Genomic DNA, 15,693 nt, shown 5'->3' on the forward strand with positions numbered 1-15,693 from the left:
CGATGGGGACAGTAAGCGTACAGCTTTGGTCAGGGGCCACCAGGCCACTGGCCTTGTCCCCATCACCCATCTTCTGGGGATCAGCAAACCTATGAGGAAGTGCACAGCAAATGGTGCCAGGGCGTTCCCATACCCTGAGGAGGGGACATGCTGGAGATCAGTGTTAGAAGAGGTGAGGGGGCTCCAGGGGCAGGATCTGGAGCACAAAGGCCTGGGGCAATGGTGCTGGCGTTTGAAGGAACCTTTTTTCCCTGAGCAGACAGAATGTGCCAATTTCATCCGGCTTCTCCAGCCGTTCAACAGGAGCCACGTGTTTGTCTGTGGGACTGGCTCCTACCAGCCCATCTGCGCCTTTGTCCAGCTCTGAGCCAGGGCACAGGTGAGAGAGACCCTGGAGGGTGAATATGCCTGTGCCAAGGGCAGTGAGAAGACCCCCGGACGTGCCCTTACCCCCACTGGGCTCCATGATGAATCCCTGGGTACCCACTTTCTCCTCTCTGGTGGGGCATGAGGAGTCACAGAGGAGAGGCACACAGTCTCCTAGGTGGTGCAAGAGGGACACCAGAGCATGCCCGTGCCAAGCTCTGCACCTAGTGCAAGGAACCTGGTAGCACGTCTTGTGCAGGTAGCATGAAGGACCTCAGGAGGGGGGGAGTGTGAGGGGGCCTAGGAGAGGGTGGTCACTCCCCTTTCTCCCCCAGCAGCAGGAGGGAGGCATGCCCATTCCTGCAGCAGGACCTGGGGCACACGCACCCCTCACAAGGGTCAGTCCTCTCCAGAGATCAGCTACTCCCAGGCCAACAGCAGCTGAGCGACCCAGTCTCTCACCAGACGAGCTGAACCTGGTCAGCTTGGTTGGTCCCAGCAGCATCCCTGCTTGGTCATATCTCCAAGACCTTCCCTGTATTGTGAGCTTTTAGGGACCAGGGACCATGTCTGCTTCTGCCTCTGGCACTATGAGCACATCCATCCGATACATACTAAGTGCTGCTAACTTGGCAGCGGCCAGCAGAGCGGGCCCAATGTGCTCGGACCCCAACGTATGGACATATGGGTCTGACACAATGTGGACTTTGAAGTCCGGTGGGGCTGCCCCAAAGTTGCTCAGATCAGTTCATTCCCAGCCTCTGCCTGGGCCAAAAATTTCCCCTTTAATCCCTGCAGGAGCCGGGGGGCTCCCCTATACAGCTGGTGGCCAACTCCGTGGAATCTGGGAGAGGCAAGTGTCCATTCAGCCCCCACGAACCTTTCACTGGGCTACTCATAGGTAAGAGGAAGGGGTGGGTAGGATGAGGGGCCTAGATACTGTGGTGATGGAGCATTAGAAATGAAGTAGAGTTAGACAATCAGCTCCATCCCCTGCCAGTGATTCCTAACCCACGTCCCTCATTCAGCTGCAGTTTCTGCCAGAAGGGAACCTGCAAGCTCCCTTTCATGGGGGAGCTCAGCCGGATGCCCAGGCAAGTGTGACAGGCCAAGGTAGGAGGTTAGCTCTGACAGGGACTAGGCAAGGAGTGACTGGCTGCACATCATCATCACTGCCGAGCTTTGGCCTGCGCTCCTTACAGACACGGCTGATCTGGGGCTGGAACTACAGAGCTGCCCAAGCTTGTGACTAGCTGGATCTACGAGTAGGAGGCCCATCTGTCCGACAGCAGCTGAAGGCTGCCAGTCTTGGTTTGGGAGGGTGATAGAGGCAGTAGATTGTGCAGGAGACTGTAATAAGACCCTCTCCTGGCCGAGGGTGGTAGGTAAGGAAATTGGCATTTCTTGCCGAGCGATGAAGGGAATTGGTTTCATCTGCCCTGTATTTAGTTATTGCTGAGCTGCTGGTTCTTGTTCGGTGTTCGTTCTTGTTTTAATGCCAGAGAATTTCTAGCCCTCATTGTGTGGAGTGGAGTTTCGGGAGGGACCACACTCTGCCAGCCAGCCCAGGATGCTGCCCCTGGCGCCATGGCCACCCACACTAGCTTGCTCAGAGATGGCACACGTACATCTCCCCACGTTGGGAATTACACCTTCAGCCGCAGTGTAGTTATACCCTCAGAGCTCCTCAATCTCCCTCCCAGCAACTGCCTTGCACAGTCTGCCTTCAATTTGCAAAGCATTCGCAGGGAAAGGCAGCAGATCTGCAGCAAACTTGGCCACCTCTGAGACCTGCACCTGAGCAGGGAACGCACACTCTTCCTGGAGCTAGTTATACAGAACGAGGGCTGTGATTCTAGTTTGTATTCAAGGCTCCACAAGGAAATCTGCCATTACCATGTCGCAGTCAGCACATGGCTCCTCGGGCAAGGCTGATCCATGGCACAGTGCCCCATAACCCTGCTGTGTCTCCTTCCCCCAGGGTAGGACTGAGGGAGGAACTGGCTGTCTAGGTCAAAGCACCCACTGGCTCTGCTAACCAGGGCCGGCTCTAGGCACCAGCAAACCAAGCATGAGCTTGGAGCGGCATGTTTTCAGGGGCGGCATTCCAGCCATGTGGTTGTTCGGTTTTTTTGCTACCGGCAGCAAAAGCTTAGAGTTGGCCCTGGCAGCAGCAGCGCATTGTGCGTGGGGAGTGCCCCAGGGCCACTGTGGTTCGTGCCATGGGGGAGCAGCATCAGCACCTTGTGGCTGGCTGGGCAGGATCCGAGCGGGGGACACACAGGCTGGGGGCTGCCCTGCAGGGCACAAGAAGTCACCTGCATTTGCCACAGGCCGGCCGCCCCTCAGCGCCACAGCTGGGGCTGGGCGAAGTGGCCCGAGCCGCCCAGGGACTGCGGCAGGGCGGCCAGAAGCAACAGTGGGGCCATAGAGGGTGGGGCGCTGCTTTGCAGGGCCCACGTCCCGCTCTCTGGGGCTCCACTCCCTCTGGGGCTACCCTGCCCTGGCTTCTCAGCCCCCTACCGAGGCAGTCCCCCAGCTCTGCCCTCCCGGGTTCTGGCCGGACCTGGAGGCAGGAGCCCCGGTTGGAGGGACCCTGGGCTGAGGCACAGCCTGGGAGCCTCGCTGCTTACCCTGACCCTGCCAGTGCCAGATCAGTTGGAGGTGAGGGGGGAGCGGGCAGAGTCAGCACTGGTGGGGGGGGGAGCCCAGGGCTGGAGCGGCAGGGGATGTGGGGGGGGAGGGCACTGGTGTGTGGGGGGACAGCCCAGAGCTGGGGGGCAGCCAAAAATTTTTTTGCTTGGGGGGGCAAAAAACCTAGAGCCAGCACTCTGCTAACACATGCTTCTCTCTGAGCTCAGATGGGGAGCTGTATTCAGGCACCTCCAGTGACTTCATGGGCAGCAGCGCCGCCTTCTTCCGGACCCGAGTTCACAAGGCTTCCCAGAACTACATCCGGACAGAACAGAACCAAGATCACTGGCTAAACGGTACAACGGGGGTCTGAGAGATAGCCTAGGGGTGGGGGGCACTCCTACCCAGCAATGTAATGGACTTAGCACTGCTGGGGAAGAGGGTGAGCAGCAGGAAGAGATGCAGGTGCCATGTTTCCTCTGCTGCCGCTGCTGGGGAGCAGGGGCTTGATTTTCTCTCCCTGCTGCTTTAAGAGGCCCAGACCTCCTAATGTCACTAGGGCACAGGCCTCTGTTCAAGCACTTCAAACTACCCCTTCTGCTGCTGTGTCATCCCCCCTTCCCCCCCAGCACCCCCGCCAGTCTCAGCCCTCAGGAGCTGCAGGGAGAAAGGACAAGAAGCACCTCCAAATGACAGAGGAAAGACCCGGGTAGAACCGGACAACTCCATGCCCAGGCCCAGGAGCTCCAGCTGCCTTTGGGCCAAAGCCCCAGACTCACTGCAGGGCGCAAGCTCCCTTTAGTGCCCAGATTCACTCTGACGTTCTTCAGATCTCCGGCCCCTGAAGATGGAAGGTGCTGCTGAAACCCAGCCCCGAGTGAGATCAGCTTGTGTAACCCACTGCTCTGCGGGTGTGTGAGCGGGCCCCTCTATGCCCTGTCCATGGAGGGGGCAAGTCAGCTGCAGGCCCAGCTAGGGAGCCTTCGCTCAGGTGGAAGCCAGGTTTCTCAGCCATCACATCTCCATTGTTCAGGGGAAGTTTTGCGAGACTATCAAAAACCCGCAGAGCACTTTGCATCAAACCTTGTGCCACAAATGATGACACAAGATGTCAGGTAGAAAACAGAGACAGTCTGAGTGGGTAGTGCCGAATGCCAGTCCCACTGGTGAGATCCTGACAGCATTGCTTGGTTTGAGCAATACCCTTGCTCTGCATGGCGGCTTGCTGAAATCCAGGGCACTCCGCTCAGAGTAAGCAATGACTCCACGTTCATAAGGATCTTATCACAAGACAGCAAAACTGAATGCGCTGGGAAGCTAACAGTATTCCCACTCCCCTCTTTGTTTGCTGGGGTGCTCCTCGGTTCCAGCATCTCCTTTCACTTTAGTAAAGCTTAGATGGGTCTGGATCAGAACCCCAGCTCCAAAGCCCAGCAGGGAATTTCAGAGCCAGGTGCCGTTGAGAACAAACTTTGCAGCTGGCTTGTCACTCCATGATTCACCTGCAGAGCCCAACAGCCCTCTGGCTCGATGAAGTTTGGACTCAAAACTCGCTTTGCGGAAGCGATGGAGATGCAGGAACCAAGGGGTAGAGTTCGCCGGTCATGGCTCCATGATCATAATGGACGCTCTGTACTTGAAAGCACGGAATCAGAGCCTCATTTCATGACTCGGGCAAAGCGTGAACTCCGTGAGGCAGCGGCTATTCCTAGGTCCCAATCCTGACTGCAGCCCCTGGCTGCAGGTATCATTTAAAGCCGGAACAGAGCCAAGTCTGTCAGAGGAAAAGGGGACATGGCCAAAGGGTATCAGTCAACCTGCCCACATGGTGCCATTGGCTACCAGACTTTCCCTTCTCGCAGAGCCTGTGTTCATTGGTGCCTACGTGATTCCCGACACGCACAATGCCCACGACGACAAGGTGTACATCTTCCTCCGAGAGACAGCCCTGGAAGCCGGTCAATGGGAGAGGCGGCGTATCCATGCCCGGGTGGCACGCGTCTGCAAGGTCAGCTACCCCAGGGTCAGGGCATGGCTGTGGAGAGCCACCAAGTGGCCGGGGGAGGGGCTGGCACTATGACATGGCACTGTCCTACTAAGAAACAAGGGCGTGTTTCTCTCTCCTTTCCCTCTGTCGTGGCAGGGTCCCTTGGGCTCAGTGCTGGCCTTTGGGGAGAGGGATGGGAGGCAGTGTGATGGAGTGGATAGAGAAGGGTTTAGGAGTAAGGAGACCTGGGTTTTGTTGCCCACTCTGCCACTGATTGGGCAAGTCATGTCCCCTGCCTTGCTTTGTGAAGCTGAGACACTGGGCTGGAGAGAGTGGGATAATCGCCCATCCCGCCCTCCCTGAGCTGTGGGCTTGTCAAGGTTAACAATCCTGGAGGGGGCAGTGTAACGATGCTGGTTCTGGCGGGACCCAACTGAGAGTATCCATTCAGGACAAATTGCTTAAAACAGGGCAGTTACAACCCAAGGCTGGGGTTTTTCCTCCTCTAAGGCAAACCAAACTAGCCAAACAAAGCGGATTTTGGTCTTACTCCACTGGCAAACGACAAGTCACACAAGCAATTCCCTTAGACACTCTAGTTTCCCAGTATCACCACCAGTGCCACTCGTTATGGGGACAAATGGTTATGAAAACCAATATCCCAGTAAAATAAAAAAGGTTCTCTCGATCCCAAAGAATCAAGCCCCAGACCCAGATCAATATACAAATCAGATCTTACCCACAAATCACATTGTTGCCAATTCTTTAGAATCTAAAATCTAAAGGTTTATTCACAAAAGGAAAAAGCGATAGATGAGAGCTAGAATTGGTTAAATGGAATCAATTACATACAATAATAGCAAAGTCTTGGTTCAGGCTTGTAGCAGAGATAGAATAAACTGCAGGTTCAAATCAAGTCTCTGGAGTACATCCCCCGCTGGGATGGGTCATTCAGTCCTTTGTATAGAGCTTCCGTTTGTAGCAAAGTCTTTTCCAGGCGTAAGAACACCTCTTTGTTCTTACTGTGGAAAATTACAGCAAAATGGAGTCTAGAGTCACATGGGCAAGTCCCTGCATACTTTGCTGAGTTACAAGGCATATCTACCTTCTCTCAATGGGCCAATTGTATAGCTGATGGTCCTTAATGGGCCATCAAGCAGAGCTAACACCAACTTGTCTGGGGTGTCACCCCGAAGCACTGCGTAATTTTGAAATACAGGCAGTATAGAGCCAATACTTATAACTTTAAATACAAAAATGATATATGCATATAGATAGCATAACCATAACCAGCAAACCATAACCCTGTCTTAGATACCTCATTTGACCCCCTTTATACAAGATTTGGTGCCACTACAGGACCTTGGTTGCAACCATGTTCTATACAGTCCCAGTTCAAGTCAATAACGTGACAGGCGGTGGCCTGGGGCATGGAGGGGGCACGGAGGGTAAACACTGGAGGGAGCGGGGGGCATCACAAGTGTCCTCTGAGTGGTGGGTTTGTGGCTGGCAGAATGACGTCGGTGGGAAACGCAGCCTGATCAATCGCTGGAGCACGTTCCTCAAGGCCCGGCTGGTCTGCTCCATCCCAGGCCCCCAGGCCAGTGAGACGCACTTTGACCAGCTCGGTGAGTGGGGCGCGTGGGCCCTCCTAGGGCTGCCATTCTTCAGGCCCACAGCTGGGTTGCCTGGGCTGGGCTCATCCCAGAGGCGACCCACTGAGCCGTAGCAAGGACTCTGAGCACCTTGCATCACCACAGCAGCCCTGGCTGCCAACTGAAGGGTGCCAGCTGCTGCCCGTTCCTTTGCCAGAGCGAGTGGGGCACAGTCACTGCAGTGGGAGAGGGGAGGGGGAAAAGGTTCCCTGATGAAAGCCCCTCACTCCATTCCCTGGGCCCAGAGCTGGGTCCTTGAGAGCATGTGCTCAGGACTTCTCACCTGCTGTCGTTGCAGAGGACATCTTCCTCCTCCGCACCCGGGACCCACAGAGCCCTCTCATCTTCGGCCTTTTCACAGTCTCCAGGTCAGTGTGAGCAGGTGGGCTGGAGGGGAGAGGAGGGAAGAGCATAGCAGAGGGAGCAGCAGGGGAGGAGGCTCTCGCACAAACGGCGATGAGACCAGTGGCTGGACAGTATGGAGGCTGTTACTAGTCAAGTGCCGGGGCGGGGCAGGGGAGAAGAGGGACACAAGGTCCCTGAGGGAGGATGCATGAAGCCCACGGCAAAAACAGATCCCATTGCAGAGCCTCGTAGCCAATCCCACTCCCCTGGGACCGTGCCAGCCCCTCCCTGCCTGCCCCCATTAGCTAATGCTGGTCTCCCAAGGATTGCAGGGCGGGGAATCTTGGGTCAGTGATAAATGGACGCCAGCCTCTCCCGTGCAAGCAGCAGCTCTCTAGCCCTAGGCTGGGTGGTTCAGCACCAGCTGTACCAATTAGCGCTGGTGGATGCTCTCTCAGCGGCTTCAGAGCGCTGCTGGTGGCAGCTGGCAGGGAACAGAGAGAAGCTCAGGCAATGGGCCCCACTGAAGCCACAGAAAGGGGCTGCCCAGTCTGAGCCCTGAGTTGGTTAAACCACAGCAGAGTTGCACATAGACCAGGCCTTTCGCGCTGGCTCCCATGGCAGCCACGTCAGAGTCTGATGTTCAGGCTGTTCTGTTTCCTCTCCGGCAGTGGGATCTTCAGTGGCTCTGCCGTGTGTGTCTACTCCATGGCTGACATGAGAGCTGCTTTCAGTGGACCCTTTGCACACAAGGAAGGAGCTGACTACCGCTGGGTGGAGTACAAGGGCCGGATCCCCTATCCCCGCCCAGGGACAGTGAGTGTGGGACACAGGGAGGGGTGAGGGGCGGGCAGGGCCGGCTCTAGCCATTTCGCCACCCCAAGCACGATGGCACGCCACGAGGGGCGCTCTGCCGTTCGCCGGTCCCGCGGCTCCGGTGGACCTCCTGCAGGCTTCCCTGCGGAGGGTCCACCGGTCCCGCGGCTCCGGTGGACCTCCCGCAGGCGTGGATGCTCCACCGGAGCCGCGGGACCAGCAGACCCTCCACAGGGACGCCTGCAGGAGGTCCACCGGAGCTGCCCGCCGCCCTCCTGGCAACCGGCAGAGCGCCCCCCGCGGCATGCTGCCCCAAGCACGCACTTGGCGCGCTGGAACCTGGAGCCGGCCCTGGGGGCGGGACTGAGAGGCCGGTGACTGCAGGGGATGGGGTTGGGTCACTCTGTGCTTTAAACTCCCCCGTTTCCATCTCTTCCTCCAGTGCCCCAGTGAAACATATGACCCTCTTCTCCACTCCACCAAGGACTTCCCTGATGACCTGATAAGCTTCATGCGCAACCACCAGCTGATGTGGGGCCCCGTGTATCCCCTTGGTCGGAAGCCCATCCTGATGAGGGCCAATGTGCCCTATCGGCTCCGGCAGCTGCTGGTGGACCGGGTGGAGACAGAGTCTGGGCACTACGATGTTCTCTTCCTTGGAACAGGTAGAGGCTCTGGGATCTTTACTACCAGCTCCACATGTACCTTTGCCTCCTCCTGCTGGACTGCCACTGGTGAGAGCGTGCCCCCTCCTCCTGGCACCAGCGAAAGCCCCCCACTCAGGAGTGGCGCCAGGGTTTCTGACGCCCTAGGCGGACGGCCACAGGGACTGCCATTTCGCCGCCCCCCACGGCCCCAGTGGACCTACTGCAGTAATGCCGGCGGATGGTCTGCTGCTGGAAAGGCTCCTGTGGAGCTGCCGCAGTGATGCCGGTGGGGGGTCCGCTGGTCTAAAGGCTCCGGTGGACCTGCCGCAGGCATGACTGCGGCAGGTCCACCGGAGCCTTTAGACCAGCGCACCGTCCGCCGAAATGACTGCAGCAGCTCCACCGGAGCCTTTCCAGCAGCGGACCGTCCGCCGGCATCACTGCGGTAAGTCCACCGGACCCATGTGCCATCTGCCCCCCAAAAAATTCTGGCGCCCTAGGCCATTGCCTAGGTCGCCTAAATGGTAGCGCCGGCCCTGCCCCCACTCTGCCCACACAACAGCCTGCCCCACTGAGCTGTATTAGCACCTAGCAGGGTCCTGTCCTCTTGCTGCGCCAGTCTGTGGGACTCTCAGAGTGAGCAGCCAGCATACCTCAGTCATGCTCTGGGGACTACAGCTCCCTGTCCTGTGGTGCCAGGGGCTGTACAGATGAACACAACTGTCCCTGCCCCAGAGAGCTAGCCGTGCACTGCAGCCAGCAGGTTAATCACACAGGTAACCAGAAGTCAGACCCTTCAGCTTCAAAAGCACAGGGACCACCCCAGAGCAGGTCAACTATCATATCTAGAGCAGCCACTAGAGGGCATCACTCACTCCCCCCTCCATCCTCACTGAGGCCTGACCTTGAGCTCCCTAGAGGGCTAAGGGGGAGTTTGCAGATGTTCAGGGCTAGCAAATACTGCAGGTGCTTGCTCCATGCACCGCCAGCAGCCCCCAGGAGTGGGATCTGCCAGCAAGCTGCAGACAAGCACGATTCAGCCTCTTGCTAAGAAGAGAACCGGGTAAAGGCCAGGTCTTGGTGCAGTCTGGATTCTGTCCCTCTTGCTACACTTAGCAGGTCTCTGACTCTTTCTCCTGGCACTGATGGTTCTGATGAGATGGGCCAATGAGGAGGAGGGATGAAAGGGCAGGCGGCTAGCAGAACCCAGGGCTGGTCTCGGCAGGTCAGCTTTGGCTTGCTCAGAGTCAAGTCTGATCTCTCCCCCTGCTGAATCCCAGAGGAGAAGACAAAGTACACATGCTGGCTTGGAACAAGTCCCCCCTGCCTGGGGAGGACACTGAATAATTATCCTTCCCTGAGCTAGTAATGATCTCTCCAGCCGGGGAGGTGAGGTAAGAAGCTCTGTAGCAGCTGCCCTCCATAACTGATCACTGTAGCGCCTCCCCCTCGAGCACTTCCCGAGGGGGCTCTTGCTGGGTCTAGTGCAATTGTGATGGCTCCCTGTTGCTCCCCTAGATGAAGGCAAAGTGCTGAAGGTGGGGCTCACTGGCGGGAGAGGCCAGGACAGCGAGGAGATCAGCCTGGAGGAAATCAGTGTTTCTAAGGTACCCATCCCACCCCCTTTGGGTTCTTTGCTGGCTCCTGGCAGAACTGATTCGGCTAGAGGCCTCAGCTGCAGGACATGGGATGCTTGTGAGTGGCCATTGAAAGTGGTTGCAACAGTGCAGCTTCCTCTCCTGCTGGGGTCTGCACTGTGGGAGTGTCAGGTGGGGCCAGCAGCCTCTACCAGCCTGGCTGCTGTGGCCGAGAGCTGCTCCTCTCTCAGGGCCAGACAGGCCCGTGCTCTTTCATGTCCCAGCCCTCAGCTGCAGCAGCCATGGACAGAACTTATGCAGGGGTGGCAGGTTTGTATAATTTTTGGTGGTGGCCGGAACCGGTCCAAGTCCTGTCCCCCCTGTTCCCGTCCCCCTTAACATGCACCCGCCTATGGCTCTGAGAGGGAGTAGGGGAGGCAGGGGCTGGAGTGCAGGCAGGGTGTGTGCTCTGGAATGGAGTTTGGGTGCTGGTTCTGGGCTGAGGCAGGGGGTTGGGGTTCAGGATGTGGGCTCTGAAATGGAGTTTGGGTGCTGGGTGCAGGCTCTGGGCTGGGGCAGTGGGTTGGGGGGCAGACTCATGGAAAGAGTTTGGGTGCAGGAGGGGTGCAGGCTCTGGGAGGGAGGTTGGGGGCTGGGTGCAGGCTCTGGGCTGGGTGCAGGCTCTGAGCTGGGGCAGGGACTTGGGGTGCAGGCTCAGAATTTGGGTACAGGTTGGGTGCAGGCTCTGGGAGGGAGTTTGGCTGCTGGGTGCAGGCTCTGGGATGGGATGGGGTGCAGGAGGGGTTTAGGGGTGCTGGGTGTGGGAGGTGATTTGGCTGCTGAATGCGGGCTCTGGGAGGGAGTTTGAGTGCTGGGTGCAGGCTCTAGGCTAGGACAGTGGGTTGGGGTGCATGAGGGGGTGTTGGGGTCCTGAGCATTGATGGAGCCAGGCCCCTCGGGCCCTGAATTTGCTGGAGCCTGGGCACTATGGGCCTACACAACTCGCTGGCCCTGAGCTCATGCAATGGCATGCCACAGCCAGCCCAGGGTGTGGGTTGACTGTGTCCTGCAGGCTGCAGCCTGGCCTCTCCACCTGGAGACTCAGAGCCTCAGTGCTGTAGTCTCAGAGGGCCTCACCCTCAGTCAGAGGCAGGGGCAGTGCTGTTACCCCCATTGCACAGACAGGAAACTGAGACACAGAGTAGCTTCAGTGAGTTGCCCAAGGTCACACAGAGCCTGTGTCAGAACCTGGCGCTGGATCCTGACCTCTTGTCCATTTCCTGCTGGAATTTAACCCATTCAAGCACGGGACCAATCCTAGAATGGCAGGGGCCTAGGGTATGTCAGGCTGGACGTGCACTGGCAAAGGACAAGTACGGGGGATCCAGCAGTGGATCAGCTGGGGCTGCCATGGCTGAACTCAGCTGGGAAGTTGGGCAAAGATCTACCCAAGCTCTAGTGTGGTCCTTTCTCCTCTAGGTGCCATCTCCCATCCTGGACATGCAGTTCTCACCAAAGCGGGTAAGGCCTCATTAAGGACCATTCGCAAAGCCCTGTACAGAGCCCAGTCACACCATGCAAGACAAGGATGTGACTCCTGGGCTCTCCGGCCAGGAGCCACATGCTAATGCAGACTTTCGCATGCTGCAGCTGTGTGGGACAGGATCCCCCACTCCAGGGCACCAGGTGCTAGGCATGGTGCTGCCTGGTTTCAGCTGTGAGGGTCAGGCCCCCCACTGCATGGCACCAGGTGTGGTGCAGCCCAGTTCCATCTGGGTCAGGCCCATTGCACGGTGCCAGGAGTGACATTGCCCAAGTCCATGTGTGTCGAAGTGCCCCAATTTGAGTCAGGTGCCCACTCCCTGCACTAGTCTCTGAAGAGCTAGAACAGGTGGTTCCTTTACTAGCTAGGAGTTGAGGTGTGGGTCCAGCCCTGCTCCCAGGCTCCTACGTGCCACTCTTCCATGGAAGGGGAGCTGGGGTGCTGACAGCCATTCTGGTTCCACGAGCAGCAGGAGCTGTTTGTGAGCAGCACCCATGGGCTGGTCCAGCTCTCTCTGTACCGCTGCGAGCTCTATGGCAAGGACTGCGCTGACTGCTGCCTAGCCAGAGACCCCTACTGCACCTGGGACGGCAAGGGCTGCAGCCCCTACCGGCTGACTGAGAAGAGGTGAGCCCAGCCCTGCTTCCTTTACACAGTGTCCACCATTCCTGGCCGTTTGCATGGAGGTGGGAAGGGGGAATTCAGGGCTGGTTACACACCCTGCAGTCCAGTGCCTCTCCTCAGCAGCCATGGACACTACCCACTGGACCAGACATTGCACTGGCTTCTCCCAATCAACCCAAGTCAACAATACAGAACCGCAGCAGCCCTTGTCTGGGGCCTTACAGACACCCACCTGCCAATGCCCTCCATCCAGCCCTGAGTCCCCACAGCCCTGCCAATGCCCCTCATCCAGCCCTGCAACCTCCTGCTATTCCAGCCCTGAGCCCTCCCCCCACACCTGCCAATGCCCCTCCAGCCAGCCTGAGCCCCCCACAGCCCGATCAATACATTTCCATTTGACCCATGCCCTACAGCAGGCACCTGGCTCACTGAGTGTTGTCTCATTCCCCTCCCCACAGGCAAGCACGCTGCCAGGATGCGCTGAAGACCGACCCGGTCAGTCAGTGCCAGGACACCACAGCAGGTGAGAATCAGCCACTGCAGCACCCCTCTCCCAGCAGCTGCATGCAGCCTAGCACGGGCTGTTCTCTTCAGCCATGGAGGAGGGAGCAGATGGCGATGGGTCAGAAACCCCGGTCAGCCTCAGGTGCCTCTAGCAGGACTGGCCATGGGTGGGGCAATCTCGTGATTGAGACATTGCACCAATGCCACATTGCGGTGCAGCTGCATGCTGTACCACTGCACTACACAGTGGGCTGAGCATTGGGGTGCTGTTCACCCCAGGAAAGGCCGCCCCCCCAATGCTGGCAGCAATGTACAGGAGCAGCTATTCCCAGCAGACACACAGCAGCGCCACCCCCAGGCTTGTACAGTCACCTTGGACAACACGCTTCCCCAGGAAGTGTTGCTTGCAAAACTGAACCCAGCTCAGTTGCAGGGCAAGGTGTGTGAGCAGATCTAGTGACAGCTGGCCATTGACATGGGGCTGGGTAATTAACCAGCAAACAGTGAGCAGAGCAGAGCAGAGGACCTTGGGATAGCCAGCTCCATTTCCACAGATGCTGTCCCCCCTTCCAGTCACTCCCCAGCGTGCCGTCAGCCTGACACTCTGTTAAGCGTGCTAGGCTGGGAAAGCTGGGATTTATACGGCTCTGCAAACAGTGTGCTCTCCGCCTGTGCTCTGGGCACTGCCAGCTGCATGTGTGCAAAGACGAGGTACAGTGAGTCACTTCACACACACCCAGGCCCCTTTTCATGCAGCAAAAGGTGGTTGTATCGTTGCCAGTTACAATTCTGCCCTCCTGTCCCACGGGCTAGAGCACTTTTCACACGCATGGCGCTCTAGCCAGAAATGGCCCAGCCAGAACGTGGAACTCTCTCACCAAGTGTGCAGGGCTACTGGAGCAGATGGGGCAGGGCTGCTCCAGGGGATCAGAGCAGCAAAGGTTGTGGGGCTGGTTTAGAGAGGCTGGGGAAGAGGGGGTGCTGGTTCAGGGTGTGGAGAGACTTGATGCAGCAGGGCTCTGCTCCGCCCACATGCACATGATCTGCTCTCCCCCCTGCAGAGGTCATTGCAGCTGAGGAGAAACTGGTATTTGGGGTGGAGAACAACTCTACCTTCCTTGAGTGCCTGGCACGCTCTCCCCAGACGGCCATTCGGTGGCTTGTGCAGCGCAGCAGGGAGGCAGCCCTGGATCAGGTACTTGGGGAAGGGAAAAGCTAATTCATGGGGAGTGGTATGGCCAGACTCCCACGCTCTGCCCTGGCGGGGGAGAGACACTGCCCAGGTCTCTCTGCTCCTCCCCAGTCCCTCAGAGGAGGTAGGATGGGGAGGATGCTGCCCAGGCTGGAGCCTGGCCCATTGCACAAGCAGCTCAGCTGGCACAGTCCCCGCACATTGACGAGCAGAGCACGTTGCAAGCTGCAGCCCTGGCTCCATGGCAACAGCCCATGCGTAGCATCTCAGGGCGCTCTGCTTTTGTCCCCTGCATGTCTGACCCAGGTGAGGACCGGTGACCGCTTCTCTATCCTGGAGCAAGGACTCCTGATCCGCCAGCTGGCTAGAGAGGATGCTGGGGTCTATCAGTGCCAGGCAGTGGAGCATTCCTTCTCTCGCCCCCTCATGCACTACAGCCTTCGTGTTATTGGCCACGAGGCCATGGGGGCCAAACAGAGCAAGGGTGCCGAGGAGGGAGGCAGCCACCTGAGCGCCATGCCTGTGCAGCTCCAGTACAAGGGCTACCCACGGAACCTGGGGGCACCGGGCACCAGCCTGGACGAGTACTGCAATGTGCTCCGGCACCAGGACAGGCAGCGGCAAAAGGCCTGGAACCCGAAGTGGCAGCAGCATCCCTTGGAGAGCAAGAAAGGCCGAGTGCGGAGGCATCCCGACCCCTTGAAGCCAGCCAGAGCTGGGCTGAGACTAGTCTGATCTCTGCGCAGTGCCCCCTGGGGCAGGGGGGTGTCACTGAACCAGTGTCTATTAGCCAGCCAAGTCTCCAGAGCCCTTCTGAATGCACAGCCCTGCACATAGGTGCCAGCTCAGCCGCTGCCAAACTGCCTGCTGAGAGGCCCAAGGATTCGCCATGTACTACCTCAGCCGACACTGCCCTTTGCCATCTCCTGGAGCCTGGGGAGGGCCAGCGGACAGTACAGATGCACTCAGACACCCCCAGACCCACGGGGCTGCTAAGTCCAGGAGGTGCTAGAACAGGGACTTTGCAGCCATGGCCTGGAGCAAACAGTCTGGTTATTAGGCAGGCTGAGACAGACTGATGTGATACGAGGACTTTAAACTATTTACATACCATGAAATATTTATTTTCTGCATTTTTCTTCTGTCATTTTCTTATTACGCCTCTTATTATTAATGATAAATACTGGAAATTAAATAGAATGGAAACCCATGTTTCTTACCAGCCTCCCTTGTTATGGGGAATTGATACCCAGCCTCAGTAATACACTTCTCCCTCTGCCCTGGTGGAGAACAGAGCCCCCAGCTCCTTCAGGTAAGCATTGCAAGCCACTTAGGGGCATGACACGTGAGCTAGTGGATAGGGCACAGGCTTGAGGAGGGAGGAGTTTGGAGTTCTGGTCCCAGCACTGCTACGGACTCAGTGTGTGGTGTGGGGCAAAATGGGAACCACCATAATTACCTCCCTCACTGCAACGTTTAACTAGTTATATTTTCCCCCTTACCAGCCATCTGGTCTTGTCAGAGAAACCCGCTGCATTGCTGCACTGTTCTTGTGAGACCGAGGCAGCTGGAATGAATCTCCCTGCGGAATGGTACCAGTGCTGGGAACTCCAAAGGCAGATGTCAGTCTTGGGCACCAGACAGGCATAGCATTAATCACGGAGGGGGCCCACGCAGGGATCCTCCAACCCCGGAGAAAACCAAATGACACACATGTGGGGACATTCATCCCCTTGTGTCCGACAGGCCAGTTACCGTGATGGAAGCAGCAACAGATATCCTGAGGTCATGACAAAAAAGGCC

General features: G+C 57.8%; 1 protein-coding gene across 1 annotated transcript in view; it reads left to right on the forward strand.

Moving 5' to 3' along the window:
• LOC115654289 (semaphorin-3D-like) overlaps nt 1-15,039 on the forward strand; it is a 46,019-nt gene extending 30,980 nt beyond the window's left edge. Inside the window, 14 exon segments of the mRNA XM_030568320.1 lie at nt 260-379; nt 1,165-1,267; nt 3,228-3,356; nt 4,863-5,008; nt 6,501-6,615; nt 6,941-7,010; nt 7,659-7,803; nt 8,246-8,468; nt 9,969-10,057; nt 11,507-11,548; nt 12,040-12,197; nt 12,653-12,717; nt 13,760-13,893; nt 14,197-15,039. Of these exon segments, the coding sequence (XP_030424180.1) occupies nt 260-379; nt 1,165-1,267; nt 3,228-3,356; nt 4,863-5,008; nt 6,501-6,615; nt 6,941-7,010; nt 7,659-7,803; nt 8,246-8,468; nt 9,969-10,057; nt 11,507-11,548; nt 12,040-12,197; nt 12,653-12,717; nt 13,760-13,893; nt 14,197-14,625 (1,968 nt within the window). The 3' untranslated portion in view covers nt 14,626-15,039.
• Nucleotides 15,040-15,693: the final 654 nt, after the last annotated feature.

The sequence above is a fragment of the Gopherus evgoodei genome, chromosome 7, assembly GCF_007399415.2.
Source record: "Gopherus evgoodei ecotype Sinaloan lineage chromosome 7, rGopEvg1_v1.p, whole genome shotgun sequence".
In the NCBI taxonomy this organism is placed as follows: Eukaryota; Metazoa; Chordata; order Testudines; family Testudinidae; genus Gopherus; species Gopherus evgoodei.